Raw genomic sequence first — 15824 nt, forward strand, 5'->3', positions numbered from 1 at the left:
CCTGAGGCTGGCAAGGCCTACCCCTGCTTGTCTTACGCATGAGGTAGCTCATTAGGGGAAAATAATGTGGCACTCTGGAGTGTTCTGTGGTGTCTGTGTTTGCAAGGTATTCTGCTGTTACTCAAGCCCTCCATGTGTTGCTTCTGAGGCCTTAGCTAGACGGGGCGAAATCCCGGGGCCATCCCCAGGATTGTCTCTACATTCACGTGACGCACAGGGGATCCCAGGATCAGGGAGGGATGATCCCTCCCTTGCCCCGGGATCTTGCCCTACCCTTTGAGCCCAGTTTTCCCGTGGTCCTGGGCTGAGCCTGAGACCGCGGAATGTGTGGCTGGGCGTCGTGGTTTGTCCTGGTTCCTCACGAGGTGCCAGGACCTGCACACGGGGCACTGCGCCCATCAGGAGCACTGCACCCTGTGGGGGTGGGGGGAGAGGCGGGGAAAATATATATATATTTTTAAAAAAACTTACCTTTTGCGCACAAGCGCTCATGCACATCTTCCCCTTTAAGAAAAAAACCCAAAATGGCGGGCGCAACACCTCTCCCTCTGAGGTTGCCGTGCGCTGCAGGTGAACAGAGGGGGAGATCTCGTGATAAAAAAATTGCGAGATCTTCAGCCCTCCATCCCGCTAGACTGGTAGGTCTAGCTAAAGCCTGAGTGTGCCAGACTGAGTGTGAGATGGGGAGGGAGGCATGCCTTTCATCCCTCCTCATCCGTAGCCAGCACCGCGTGGTATTCTGGGTTGTGTCTCTGCAGGAAACTGCTGTTGGGTCTTTTCTTGTTCTCTGACTCACCTCATCACCATCCCCAATGTACTGAAAGAGATAGCAGAGGCATTGGGTCCAGTGAGGTAGAGCCAGGGAACATGGAAGGACAAGGGGAAATGGCACCTCCCCCGCCCACCTCTCCACCCAGTGGCTGCGAAATTTCAGGGGCAGTTACCTAAAATAAGTGTATTTGAGTGAGAGATGAGAGATCTGGGTTCTAGTCCCCACTCAACCATGGAAGCCCACTGGGTGACTTTGGGACAGTCACAGACTCTTAGCCCAGCCTACCTCACAGGGTGGTTGTTGTGAGGATAACATGGAGAGGAGGAGGAGGAGGATTATGTACGCCGCCTTGGGTTCCTTGGAGGAAAAAAAGGAAGGATATTAATGCAACAACAGCAGCAGCAACAACAACAATAATATATAGAAACTAACTGGACTGAATGTTCTTACAGTTCTTTCTCTCTTTTCAGGAAAAAACCTTTCTTGTTCTATTTCAATATCATGAAATGTGCCAGCCCTTTGGTATTGCTGGAGTTCCAGTGCCCCACCACACAGGTAAGGATTTTCTCTGGGCACATTCCTTGACAATGACTCCAGATAGGTCAAAACTGTGGGAGCTTTGCACCAGTTTGTTGTCCAAAAAGTTAACACTAAATATGTACGGGCTTTGCTAAATCTGTTCCGCCTGTATTTGTGGACTGTCAGACATCTTATCGTTCCGTCGTCCGCTCATCAATGGAATCGGAATTTTTTAAAAGATGTATGTGAATTTCATTCTCCTTGCACAACTATGCATTAGCACTAATGTGCATTTGTGCAAATTCCACCCCACCCCCAAAGTAATAAACTGGTCCACAAATCCACAGAACCTGCTCAACATGGAAAAGGCTGCTTCTGTCTTTGAATGCAGGTTGGATTCAAAGAAATCTGAACTCACTTGAATCTGTTACAGATTTCTCTGGCATCCCTAGTGAGCACATACAAAGAAGATGGGATCTTGCGTTCTCTCATGAAGTCCTAGATATAAATGAGCCGTCTTATTATGTTGTCCGATATCTAAAGCGTGGGGGCAGTGGGGCATGGGAGCAGGTAAGTGACGGGGCGTTTAGTGCCCTCCCTCGGTCACATCAGGGAAATACTGGAGGAGGAATGGAGTCCCAAGCACTTCAAAGAGCTGATGCCAGATGAGAGCAAGCAGCCTCGAAAGCTCTACCCTGGGTTAATGTACAGAGCCTGCTTCCCCTTTGAAGTATCTGGTGGTAGTTGCTGATACCTGCTGCCTCCCTCTGAGAGATCGCACTTTTTTCATAGAATCATAGAATAGCAGAGCTGGAAGGGGCCTACAAGGCCATCAAGTCCAACCCCTTGCTCAATGCAGGAATCCACCCTAAAGCATCCCTGACAGATGGTTATCCAGCTGCCTCTTGAAGGCCTCTAGTGTGGGAGAGCCCACAACCTCCCTAGGGAACTGATTCCATTGTCGTACTGCTCTAACAGTCAGGAAGTTTTTCCTGATGTCCAGCTGGAATCTGGCTTCCTTTAACTTGAGCCCGTTATTCCGTGTCCTGCACTCTGGGAGGATCGAGAAGAGATCCTGGCCCTCCTCTGTGTGACAACCTTTTAAGTATTTGAAGAGCGCTATCCTGTCTTCCCTCAATCTTCTCTTCTCCAGGCTAAACATGCCCAGTTCTATCAGTCTCTCTTCATCGGGCTTTGTTTTTTGCTAGGGTGAAGCTGATGAAAAGGCACTCTTCGTTCATTCATTCATTACACTGTTATACTGCCTGTCCGTTAGCCATGGCTCTCTGAGCAGTTCACAGTTAAAACCATTACATGCAACAAGTTAAAACGTAACATAAAAAATATCATATAAACCCAAAACCAGTTACAGCACTGGGAAAGGGCATGTGAAAATATATGTTTTCAGGAGGTGTTTAAAGGATGTTACATTTCCTGAACTGCTTGAGGGAGGGTTTTCCAGAAGAATGAGTGCAGCTACAGAGACGGCCCACCATCGAGGTTCCTCATGGTGACATTCTGTTCATCTCAGAATGACCAGCAAGCCCTCCTCTGAAGATTGTAAGTGTTATCTGGAAAGATGATCTGCTACGTATGCTGGTGCCAAGTTGTTTAGGGCTTTATAGGACAATACCATAACCTTGTACATGGCTTGGTAACTGACAGGTAGCTAGTGCAGTTCTTTTAACACAGCTTTTATGTGAACATAGCTAGGTGTCCCAGAGAGCAACCTAGCTGCTGCATTCTGCACTTACCTGTATCGTCCGAATCATATGCATGGGTAGCCCCTCATAGAGCGTGTGAGGTTACCAGTGCATGGATGACCATGGCTAGGCTATCCCTATCCTGGAACGGGTGTAGTTGGCATACAATCAAAGTTGGTAATGGGTGCTCTGGGCCACACGTAACACTTACTGTTCGGCACTTTTAATAAAATAGAAAATAGGTTTAAATTAGGGCTGTGCACCTCTTTGGCTCCGGATCTGGCCCGTTCTGGATTTGGAGTGAGATTCAGATGTCTAAATTATTTGGAAATCTGATGGGGCAGAAGGACGGCACCGGCTTTCCTGGGTGCCCACTGCTCAAGCCCCCGCTCCCCTTGAAGAGGCTCATACAGGCCTCTTCGAATGAGTTTCCATTTCAAAAATGGCAACTCCCTTGAAGAGGCCTGGACTGCTGCAGGCACTCAGGATGGGTCCAGGTAAGGAGCTCGCGTGGTGGGTGAGGGGGCGCTCAGTGGATGCCTGGGAAAGCCAAGCATTGGCCAGCTGCCCAAATAATCCAGACATCCAAATCTCGCTCCAGATCTAGAACAGGCCAGATCCAGAGCCAAAGAGGTGCACAGCCCTAATTTAAACCTATTTTCTGTTCTATTAAAAGTGCCAAACAACAAGCGTTACGTGTGAACAAGACTTAGATGAAAGATATATGCAAGGGAATGTGGTGTGTATGTGTCGTAGCACACATGGTTCACATGTTGCCATAACCAGGGTTTGTCTAGCAGATGATCGAACAAATCATGATTTGTTTTCTCACTCCCTGGGCTGTTTGTTTCCCTCCTCCTTCACCCGTTTCCTTCTTATATCCCAACTGCCTTTGTGGCACATTAATACTGGCATACAAAGAGGCTCGGGGGTTTTGACCACTTTTGCCTCTTTAACTGAACAAACCATGATTCTGGGTTTGTACATAATCACAAAACATGGTTTAAACAACTCACAGTTCACAACCCCAGAACAAACCATGGGTTCTCTTCGTGGGCTGTTTGTGGATAATAACCCATAGTTGGTCCATATTTCCGGGTTCACAAGTAAGAAGCTATGGTTGAACTGTGGTTTGTCATTATATGTGAACCAGGTCAGAATGTTGCAATGGAATTGCTTGTGTGGTTACTTTGAAAGCAGCGTAGTTCCTTATAAATTGTCCTGATGGGTGTGTTGTTGTTGTTTAAAAAGCCCTGTGCGAACATACCCACCAGATATTCACACCTCAAGATTCCTTTGTGCTGGGAATTCAGGGTTTGCATTGAGATCCTAAATTGTTGTGCTTTTTGGGACTGTTTCAGATCTGTGTAAGCAGTTGCCCAGATCGGTACCTCACTTACCTTCAGGCCTCCACCATTGACATCTCAGCCACCAAGGAACTTAAATACTACCAACAGTTTTGTGTCCCAGAATTTAGCAATCTGAAGAAGGTAAGTGGGCTCTCTGGGACTTGGTTCTGCTTTTGCCTTTGTTATTCCTGGGAGGGTATTTGGAAAACCTCCTTCTCTGGGCAGCAATTAACCACGGTCTACCTCTCTCTCTCTTGTCCAGAGTGCACCTGAAGTTTTGAAAGATGGCGACTGCCCAGCCATGCTCACTCCCAGCAAGCCTTGTAAGTTTGTCCGGAGAAAGCGAGCTGCTGAGGGAGGGAAGGCCCCCAAGATCTGAGTCCTGGTTCTGGAGCAGCTCCGCAGTCTTGATACCATTCAAGCCACTGCCCTGACTCTCCTCCACCTCCGCATCCAGGAGCAGTCTGGGTCTTGCCACACACAGGCCGCCGCCACACCCCTGGCTCTGGCCCTGATGGCAGATTGGCTCACTGTTCACAGTGCGGATCTCAGAGGGTCGTTTTGCCCAATCTTTCCCTCCTAAAGCAAGATTCACATTTCCAAGCCATTTACTTGCAAAATCTCCACACACACAAAGCCAAAGAACTTGACTCCATGACCTCACTAGGCAGCTTTATCTTAGTTGCCTATTCTTAATTTATTTAGGCTTTTTAATTACCCAACCTCAAATATTCAGAATAGGCAACAATGTTTAAAATCTAGCAGGCCCAGATTTTCTTGGCTGTTCTTCACTCCCCAGGAGTGGCAGGGATGAATCCCTCTTCCACTAGATCAGGCTTCCCCAATCTGGTGCCCTCCAGATGTGTACAATTGCAATTTCCATTATCCCCAGCTAGCATGGCTGGGGATGATGATAGTTGCAGTTCAACACACCTGGACAGCACCAGCTTAGGTAAGCATGTTCTAGATACACCCTAAGCATGCTCTAGATACACCCTAAGCATGCTCTAGATACACCCTAAGCATGTTCTAGATACACCCTAAGCATGCTCTAGATACACCCTAAGCATGCTCTAGATGCACCCTAAGCATGCTCTAGATGTACCCTAAGCATGTTCTAGATACACCCTAAGCATGTTCTAGATACACCCTAAGCATGCTCTAGATGCACCCTAAGCATGTTCTAGATACACCCTAAGCATGCTCTAGATGCACCCTAAGCATGCTCTAGATACACCCTAAGCATGCTCTAGATACACCCTAAGCATGCTCTAGATACACCCTAAGCATGCTCTAGATACACCCTAAGCATGCTCTAGATACACCCTAAGCATGCTCTAGATACACCCTAAGCATGCTCTAGATACACCCTAAGCATGCTCTAGATACACCCTAAGCATGCTCTAGATACACCCTAAGCATGCTCTAGATACACCCTAAGCATGCTCTAGATACACCCTAAGCATGCTCTAGATGCACCCTAAGCATGCTCTAGATGCACCCTAAGCATGCTCTAGATGCACCCTAAGCATGTTCTAGATACACCCTAAGCATGCTCTAGATGCACCCTAAGCATGTTCTAGATGCACCCTAAGCATGCTCTAGATGCACCCTAAGCATGTTCTAGATGCACCCTAACCATTCTCAGACTCCTTCACAGTTTAACTCGGCCAGGGCAGTAATCCAGATTGATGAGTGTGTCACCTCCAAAGTCCTGGAATCTAGTTGGATCTGTGAGAGTGGATCAATTGCTGGTCTCCTACTCTACAGAGAAGATAGGCGCATGAGACTCTGAACTCTTAGAACATAATCAACCCCTGAAGAACCAACCCGCCAATTCTGGGCTAGTGTAAAACCTCATGTATTATGCCAGATCAAATAGTACCCATGGCTGTCATGGAGGCCATCGTCCTCACAGAGCTTGTGAAATCACGGTGGCCGAGGTGGGAGGAGCCTGGCCCGTATTTTGTTTTTTGTTTTAACCTCTGAGCTAGTTGCCAAGAGGGATTTGTGTGTGTGTGTGTGTAAATCCAGAAATTTGGAACTGTTGCCAGATTTATGTATTTCACTTTGCATATCTTTTTGAGTTATAGTCAACAGTCACATTTCACTTAGTGTGCATGCCTTATACTGTGCCCCTAATACATGCACGCTAGGGCATCCAGTGGTTGAGATCAGTCCCTCCAGATGCTTTTGTATTCTAGATTGTAAGGTTCATGTGTACAGTCATTTCTCCCACCCATCTCTCAAGCTAAGGTGGGTGGTGGCAGAGCAATATGGGGATGTGGCAGCCACAGCTGTGGGCATTGTAGCTATGCCCATTTCCCCGTGTGGTCCTGCTCCCTGACCTGCTACCAGAATTTTGGGAATGAAAAATTGGCAACCCTATAAGGTTCCAAACCAAACCTGAAGAGGCAGGTTTGGTTTCAATTCTGATAGCAGTGAGCAGAGATTCCTCACTGTAGTCCAGTTGATCCAGGAAAATCAGATTCATTATAAATTGGCTTAACTCTTATGTATGCTTAGCGATTGTTCAGGTAATTGAAGAGACTCAGGCCTTAGCTAGACCTAAGGATTATCCCAGGCAAATGGAGGGGCCGTCCCTGCCTGCTCCCGGGATCCCCTGTGTGTCATTTGGATGCACAGGGATGATCCCGGGACAATCCTGGGATATAGGTCTGGTCTAGCCATGGCCTTAGAGACCTCCCACGGTCTGTTACATTGAATGGGCAGCCCCAGCTATTGTATGTTGAACTAGGATACAGGTTCTTTGCAGATGACTGTTTCTTCAGCCTCTGCCCCCGCCCCCCCCAAGCCTAGGTTGGTAAGTCAGTGAGCATTTGATACTGGACAAGCATAAGCTGCAACCAAGTATTTATAACACACATGTGATGCCCAGCAAACTTGTCTTGAATTAGATTGTGATTTAATAAATGCTTTATTTGCCACTGACATTTACAATTGGTGTTACAAGTGGGTAAGTAGGTAAGCTGTAATCTGACTACTTCTTCCTTTCCCTCCTCCTCATTCCATACTTTTTCCAGCCCTTCATGTCCAAATCTTACCTCCTGTGTGGCTTACTTCTCTCCCTTGGCTCCCAGCGCGTATCACTAACAGACCATCCAAGCCCTGGGGGTATGGGTAACCAGAGGGATACTCCACACCTGGTGCGCTGAGGGAAAGACATGGCCTTCCACTCAACCCGAATCTTTGGTTCTCATGTAACGACCCTGAGTTTGAGTTGTTGTTGAATCGTGGCTTGTTGTTGCCTACAAACCCTGCACTATGGTTTAACTATAGGTTGTTAACCACAAACAACCCAGAGTTCACAACCATAGGTTCTCTTGCTTGGTTGTTCACAGTTAACAACCCAGAGTTAAATCATAGTGCAGGGTTCATACGCAACAACAAGCCACAATTCAAGAAAACCAACAATAATAAATAATAAATAAATAAATAAATAAATAAATAAATAAATAAATAAATAAATAACATAACCCAGGCTTCAACAGCAAGCCAGGATTCAGTGGCAACCCATACTCAACCCTGGGTTGTCATTACGTATGGACCAAGTCAATCACTGGGTTGTCGTTACGTGCAAACTGGGCTGAGGGAATCCTAATCCCTTTATGCAATTGCCTCTTCAGTTGCCCAGGTCAGCTTTTTCCCTGCCTGATGTCAGAGGATCGTGACTTTCCTGTCAGCCTCCTAAGCAGAGAATGAGGGCGAGGGGACTGTTGCTTCCTTGCTGCTCAGATCTCTCGTGTGTGTTGTTACCCTTAGTGGCTCGCAGATGTTTACCTGCAATCAGAACTAACAAAGGGGTTATCACGGTTGGAAATGAGACAACCTTTGATGATGGAAGAGGAAAGAAAAGGAATGTGACAGATCTTGTAGAAGGGGCCAAGTAAGTCCTGTGTGTGCCTTCTTGGGTGGGTGGGTGGGTAGGGGGAGAGGAAAGGTCTTAGTCTTTTTAGAAATGCAAACTCTTTTCAGAAGAGTAACTTGCAGATGTTCATGAATCTATGTAATTTGCTTACATTATTTTATTTGCTCAGTTTGTGGTTTGACCCCAGAAACTAGGTTGACCATGTGAAAAGGAGGACAGGGCTCCTGTATCTTTAACAGTTCCATAGAAAAGGGAATTTCAGCAGGTGTCATTTGTATATATGGAGAACCTGGTGAAATTCCCTCTTCATCACAACAGTTAAAGCTGCAGGAGCTATACTAGAGTGACCAGATTTAAAAGAGGGCAGGGCTCCTGCAGCTTTAACTGTTGTAACAAAGAGGGAATTTCACCAGGTTCCTGATATATACAAATGTCACCTGCTGAAATTCCCTTTTCAATACAACTGTTAAAGATACAGGAGCCCTGTCCTCCTTTTCATAGGGTCACCCTACAGAAACTGCACATCACTTTGTTGTAGTTCTTTTTGTCACAGATGGCAAAAACTGGGACATTAGGAAGACAAGGGCTGTGTCCGAGACAAGAGGATGGGGACATGGCTTATAGGGGAGGGATTGGAGCCTGTCGCCTCTAATCCGTTAGGAAAAACCACCTCCACCCTTATAGGCCTTTATGTTTAACTAAGGGAGCTAGAAACCCATTGTTTTCCCTCCCTGAAAGGAAAGCTCTAGTTCAGCCTTCCTCAACCTGGGGCTCTCCAGATGTGTTAGACTGCATCTCCCAGAGAGCTGGCTGGGGCATTCTGGGAGTTGTAGTCCAACACATCTGGAGCGCCCCAGGTTGAGGAAGGCTGAACTAGTTCTTCTGCTAGCAGTTTTGCTATATTTGAAGTCCTGCTGCAGCCATGCGGATTTCCAGATTCCCTTACTGGATTGCTGCTAAAACAATTTCACAATGGAAACTGTTCCTAGCCCTTGATATATCGAGCCTTAAATCTGTTTGTCAGCCAGGATCTCTCCCCATAGTTGCCCTCTCCCCATGTAAATTGACATTCTGTGCTCAACATTAATTAGGCTCCCAATGGCCCTGAACCAGCCATTGCCATGAGTGTGAGTGAAGCTCCTGCAAGGCTGATAAGCAGTTAGGAAAGTGTGAGGAGGGACCGGGGAGGGATATAGAATAAGCATTGATGTATAGTTTTATTTTTATTTTATTTTTTTCTGAGTTCAATGTATTTTAAAAAAATACACCTTGATTTGTGCTGAGAGGAAATGGCAAACCGACATTTCTGGCAAGGTCAAAGATATACCTTAAATCAGCCTTCCTCAACCTGGGGCGCTCCAGATGTGTTGGACTGCATCTCCCAGAATGCCCCAGCCATAAAACAAGCGAAGACCTATATAAAGTGGAGAGTAGGAGGATTGTGTACGCCAACTTGGGTTCCTTGGAGGAAAAAAGGCAGGATATAAATTCAATAATAAATAAATAAATAAGAAGAAGAACTTTGTATTTTGGGGGGGCAATGCTCTAGATTAGGCGTGGAGAACCTGTAGTCCAACATCACCTGGAGAGCCACGCTGGCCCTGTTCAGAAGACACCTTAAACCACAGCTCTAACCACAGTGAATAAGTTTTTTCGCCTTATTCACCGTGGCTAAAGACGTGGTTTAAGGTGTCTTCCGAACAGGGCCATTATTTCTGATCATTGGTCATGCTGGCTGGGGCTGACAGTAGTTGGAGCCCAACAACGTCTGGAGGGCCACAGGTCCCCCAACCCCGTTCTAGATGATGATAACAATGACAGTTTAAATAGAGCTGGGTGAAATGAGAGAAATAGGGGTGGGGGGCATAGGTAAGCCAAATTCGTGCAAAGAGCAAGGCCTTCTGCAGCCTTAGAACATAGCCTTAGTCAATATTTTCACAAACGGGGCTGGGGAAAGGGGAATTGCGTACTAGTATTGAGGGAGTCCACCTCACACTTTGAACACCATTGTGTCGGGTTAAAAATAACTTCTTCACCCCTCCTTTGTTTCTCATTTCTTATTCTTTTTAATTCCAGAAAGGCAAATGTGGTTCTGGAGGCAAGACAAGTAGCTATGAAGATCTTTGAAGATTACACCGTTTCCTGGTACTGGATAATAATGTGAGCAGAGACCTGAACAGCCCAGCTAATGTGTAGAAGGAGATCAGTGCTTGAACTTTCCCAAAGGCAGAGCCAGAGAAGAGTTAAGGAGTGCTAGAACAGAGTGTAATAGAACAGGGTGCTGCTCCTTCAGCACATAATGTGTATTTATTTTTATTTATTTATTTATTTATTTATTTATTACATTTCTAAACCGCCCAATAGCCAGAGCTCTCTGGGCGGTTCACAAAATCACAGTATTGGTATATGCTAGTGTTTACCCTGTTCCTTGATGCTCAAGAGCCTCATGTACACATGTTCTGCTCAACTTTAGAAAGAAGTAAAATTGCCACATGGGCCAGGCGTGAGTTACATTGTGATGAAGAGTACTTGCTTAACTCTCTAGCAAAAATGTTCTTCCCCAAGCTGACGGTGGTAGCATAGCATGCTTTAGCTGGTTGGGTTTGGGCAGGTCCTGCTCTGTGCCAAAGTGTGCAAACTGCATCAAGCATACGCAGATTCAAATTAAAATCGGTCAACATGGTTCATTCTCATAGCTGGAACAGACTTGCTTCATTTATATGTTGTGTTTTATGCCTAGTAATGTTGCAGAATTTGAAATATTTTAGTAGCAGAAGAAGCTGAGAGATAAGTGAAGAATGTGCACATCATTAGGGGAGTGAAGGACTGGTGGCCATACAGAGCAAGAAACAGCTATAAAACCTAAACAGCCCAGATGCTCAGGAATCCACTTCCTGCATCAGATGCTATGTTGCATGTTTGCCATATACAGTACTTACTATTATGATGACGTATTACAAAACATTGTTTTAGAGCAGGTCATGGGGAAGGATAAGCAAAGTAAGGAAATGGGGGAAAAGGAGCTGAAAATGTCCTTATGGATGCAGGGAAAGCACTTTTAAGGACTGATTTTAACACCTATTTTAACTTAAATTTAAACTTTGCTGTTTTAATTCCGTATTTTAATCTATATCCATTTCTGCTGCGTGGTTTTATCCTGGTTGTGCTTTTTATATTGTATTTTGTATTTGTGTTTTTAGACTGTTGGTTGTTTTGTTATGCTTTTCATGGTTTTAATTTTTGTGAACCACCCAGAGAGCTTCAGCTATTGGGCGGTATAAAAATGTAATAAATAAATAAATAAATAAATAAAATAAAAAATTGAGGGCAGACAGGCGAAGGGAAATCTCAGCGAAAGTGAACAGCAATTGAGTAGGAAAGTTCTAGAGCAGCCTTCCTCAACCTGGGGCGCTCCAGATGTGTTGGACTACAACTCCCAGAATGCCCCAGCCAGCTGGCTGGGGCATTCTGGGAGATGCAGTCCAACACATCTGGAGCGCCCCAGGTTGAGGAAGGCTGTTCTAGAGGGATGCAGGCTTCCATCTCCTTTCCAGTGGTTTGAATGGACGGAGACAAAGCTGCTGTATCTGTAGAAGGAATTCTCATCAGGGATGGGAGATGAGAACTGGTGTGGCTAAGGGACTGAATGAAGAATCCAGAAGACAGAGAATCAGATCTCTGCTGTGAATTATGGTATTCCGGTGCTTTAGTACCGCAGATATAGGAACAGAAAGACGCTCTGGGATCTGTTCAAGGTTAAAAGGGCCTTTTAAGACTCACAGACTGTCTTGAGAGTTTTGCAAGTTCTGCATGTCCACCTGACCATTTCAGTATTACGAAGGCCTTTCTGTCTTCAGTTGTATTTCCCCTGTGCAAGTAGTGAAAAGTAACATCCTAATAGGCTCCAAGGTCCATCTGGCACCTTTCTTATGTCTTTGAAGCTTAATGGCACTAAACTAGAGACTTTACTGCCAACGTTTTCCCCCCTGACTATACCAAATCCAATCCTGCACCCTTTTTATAAAGCATAATTTACTGTACATTTATATGTCACTCTGCCCTTCGGGAGGGTGGGGGTGTCTCAGGGTTGCTTACAGGGGTCATCCTAGGACCTCAAACTATTCTCTGGGATCCCTACCGATTTTTGACCCTGCTACTTCTTTGGTTTGCTGGCCAACATGTCGTTCACTTGCTTGTCCTTTTCCTTCCTGCTGGCAGTTTATAGCCCCTTCTGTCCCTTGGTCCAGTATGAAGCTTTTGGCAGTCCATACAGAACTTTTATTTCCTTCACATAATTTGTGCTCATCGGCCACATTCTGTTTCTGACTCATTTACTCCAAGCAGTTAAATGCTTGAGAACATCCCCATGGCAACACAGCAGCCCTGCCTGTGGCTGGGGACTTGCACAAGACAGAGAAGAGACAACCAGTTGTATGTATGTTTTATGTAAGTATAAGATAACCCCAAAGCGAAGGGCCACTCCACAACAGATTGTGGGGTGACGTGGCAATTCCTTCCACTTCATGGCATATGTTTTCCAGGGCAGCTCTCCCTCCACTACTACTCCCCTTTATTCCGTGTAAGATAACTGAACATGGGAGCAGGGGGAAGTTAGTTAGTTGCCACGCTTGGTATTGCAAGAGCTACTTCAGAACTGCCCTGTTGCCTTACATCTGCAGAGGTCTGGTGATTTCCATGGTGGTCAGTCTCATCTTTATTGTCCTGCTCCGGTTCCTGGCAGGGATCATGGTCTGGGTGATGATTGTGCTGGTGATCCTGGTGCTTGGATATGGTAAGTTTGGTTGAACAAGGAATCTGTCAGGTGGGTAGAGGCCGACTGAGAAGCTTTTGTTGTCTCCTTGATGGTCTAGCCCAGGGTAAGCAACCTTGTGCCTTCTAGATGTTTTGGACTACAACTCCCATAACCCCAAGCCAGCATGGCCAGTGATCAGGGATTATGACAAGTGTCGTCCAAAACATTGGGAGGGCACCCAGGTTGCCAACCATTGATCTAGCCCATCACCATATTTCTCCCTCCCCTGGGGACCCGCAGTGTTGGTGTCTCCTCTTTCTGCTTGCGGCAGGTGGCAGAGGTTGCCACCCAGGTAAGCCTTGCTCGACTTAATAATTCTTCTGGAAACCCCTTAGGTATGATTTTGCTTGTGAATGCTAGAAGGGAGGGGAGGGGACAGCAGTGATTTTGTTTTCGGATCTTGTCTCAATTCAGAGGTTACTCTAGCTGGCCTCTACAGACCCTGCTCTACAAATGAATAGTGTTGCTTTCCTTGTGGACCCAGGCAAGATGAGCAGAGGTTCAAGTATAGGCTTTGGAGACAGGCGCAGCCTCCTCTCTTGTCTTGAGAGAGAGGAAAGGATACTCCTTTGGCTGAATTGTCAGAAAGATCCCTACAGAGACCACCGTTTCCAAGTTGACCTGTTCCTGTTGCAAGTGAATCAGTCCTCTTAGTTCTATGCTGGAATAGCTCCTCTAAAGTCCAGACATGGTGGTGAAGGTTGGCATGCAAGAGGTCTGAAGGAATAATCTACAAAGAAAACCCAAGAAGGGATTTCCTCTCCAGGAGTTGCGCTTCCAGCGTGGTACAAGAGTTGGCTAAACTGGGCACTACATTTGGTGCTGCGTGATGGCAGCTAGGGATATAGGATTTTGTTAAATCCATTCTATTGGTGTTTTGTGGGTTGTCAGAAGTATTTCATTCCGTCATCTGCTCATTGTTGGGATGAGATTTTTTTTTTGCACAAGATTTTTGTTTGTAAATGCGTACTTGCGCTAATGGGCATTGCCACGAATGTGCAAATCCTCCCAAAAGGTTTTTTTAAAAAAAGGTTTCACAAGTCAGAATCCACACGACAGAAAAAGATGATTCACTGCGGAATCCACAGGTTGGATTCGGAGAAATCTGATCTCACTTGAATCCACTGATTTCTCTAACATCCCTAATGGAAGCTGAGGCTGCCCACTTGAGGCAAATACCTTAGCATCATGGAACCAATGATCACAATTCAGAGTCACTTTTCCAGTAAATGTAGAATGCAGTGATCTGCTACAACCTTGTCTAGCACTGTAGTTTGATTCTTGTTTCTAAAGCATGCCCCCCCTCTGACAATCAGCATCTCGTTATCTACACCGAACATAACTCCCTTCCACCATTTCATTCATTATTCTTTTCTTTTTATTGTGAATTTAACAACTTGCAAGTGGATAAATATACGGATAATTTCGTCTGCTTTTCTTAAAACCTTTGTATAATTCTCTCTCTCTTTTTTAACAGTTCATACAATGGAAATGATGATAATTCTATATACATAATCTGTGGGTTTTTTTTCCATTTCCATGATGTATTTTCTGTTTTGTTTGTTGATATTCACAATAAAAAAATCTACTTCAAAAAAACCCAAAACAAAACAAAAAAATCATGAAAAAAAAGGAATTACAAGCATATAAATATCAATATTCCATCAAGTACAACATTCTAAAGTTTCAAGAAAAGGAGACCAAATATCCATATATTTATCCATTCGCAGATAGCGCTTATATACCACCTGTTCAAATGTTGACAGTGTTGTTAGGTCCTCAGTCCATTGCATTATGGGAGATGAACATTTATCCTTCCAACTTTGTAATATCACTCTTTTGGCTGTCGTAAGGGCTCAGAAAATCCATTTGCTCTGACCATACGTTAACTTCCAAGAGACCGGTAAATAGTTTAGGAGGACGTGCACATCGTTCAATATTACAGACTGTTCCAATACAAAGTTTATCTGTATTATGACCTCCTCCCAAAAGGAGGCGACTGTTGGGCATTGCCAAAACATATAGATAAAAGTCTAGAGAGCTGAGTAGATTGGACTACTATTCCCTAAGCCTGTGATATTAGCACTTCTGAATTTGCTTCCTATGCAGCGTAAACCCACCCATTTGGGTTGTGATCTGCAACATCAGTGGCCCAGTTTCCAACCATAGGGTATGTTGATGGTATTAAGCCAAGACTGCTGGTGATGGTTCTCTTCACTCTTGACTGCTGCCTTCACCTTGCAGGAATCTTTCATTGTTACATGGAATATGCCCAGCTGAAAGGACAGGCTGGTTCTGATGTCTCTTTGATGGAACTTGGGTTTCAGACCGATTTACGTGTGTATCTCCACCTGAAGCAAACCTGGCTGGCCTTCAGTAAGTCTCCTGCTCTGCTGTACCCCCACTGAGGAGCGTGTTTCTTTGTTGGCCAAGCACTCCTATGGGCTATTAAAAGACCGGGAGGAGGAGGAGCTTCGTAGAGAAAGGCTCTGAGTTTTCCAAGAGTCTTTCAGTTTGTGGGTTTCCTCTCAGCGAACCTAAGGACAGTGGGGCTCACACACCACTCACTGTCCCACCTCATCTCCCTCTGTTTTCTTACCAGTGATCATCCTATGCATTGTGGAAGTTGTCATCATCCTAGTTCTCATCTTCTTGCGCAAGAGGATCCTCATTGCCATTGCGCTGATCAAGGAAGCCAGCAGGTGAGGCTGTCGTGGACTGTGCCAAATAGATCTCCTTGCAAGAGTGACCCTCATATCCCCCTCTCCTCAGTAGAGTC

At 45.5% G+C, this 15824-nt stretch overlaps 1 protein-coding gene across 4 annotated transcripts in view; it reads left to right on the top strand.

Moving 5' to 3' along the window:
* Window positions 1–15824, top strand: part of SLC44A2 (solute carrier family 44 member 2 (CTL2 blood group)) — a 57365-nt gene that overhangs the window by 21438 nt on the left and 20103 nt on the right. For all 4 annotated transcript variants that reach the window (XM_063119042.1, XM_063119041.1, XM_063119044.1 and 1 more), the window contains exons 5-12: window positions 1243–1327; window positions 4356–4484; window positions 4606–4666; window positions 8127–8250; window positions 10309–10392; window positions 12912–13024; window positions 15290–15421; window positions 15648–15747. In XM_063119042.1, the coding sequence (XP_062975112.1) occupies window positions 1243–1327; window positions 4356–4484; window positions 4606–4666; window positions 8127–8250; window positions 10309–10392; window positions 12912–13024; window positions 15290–15421; window positions 15648–15747 (828 nt within the window). The remainder of the gene's footprint in view (window positions 1–1242; window positions 1328–4355; window positions 4485–4605; window positions 4667–8126; window positions 8251–10308; window positions 10393–12911; window positions 13025–15289; window positions 15422–15647; window positions 15748–15824) is intronic.

Source organism: Elgaria multicarinata, chromosome 3, assembly GCF_023053635.1.
Source record: "Elgaria multicarinata webbii isolate HBS135686 ecotype San Diego chromosome 3, rElgMul1.1.pri, whole genome shotgun sequence".
Taxonomy (NCBI): domain Eukaryota; kingdom Metazoa; phylum Chordata; class Lepidosauria; order Squamata; family Anguidae; genus Elgaria; species Elgaria multicarinata.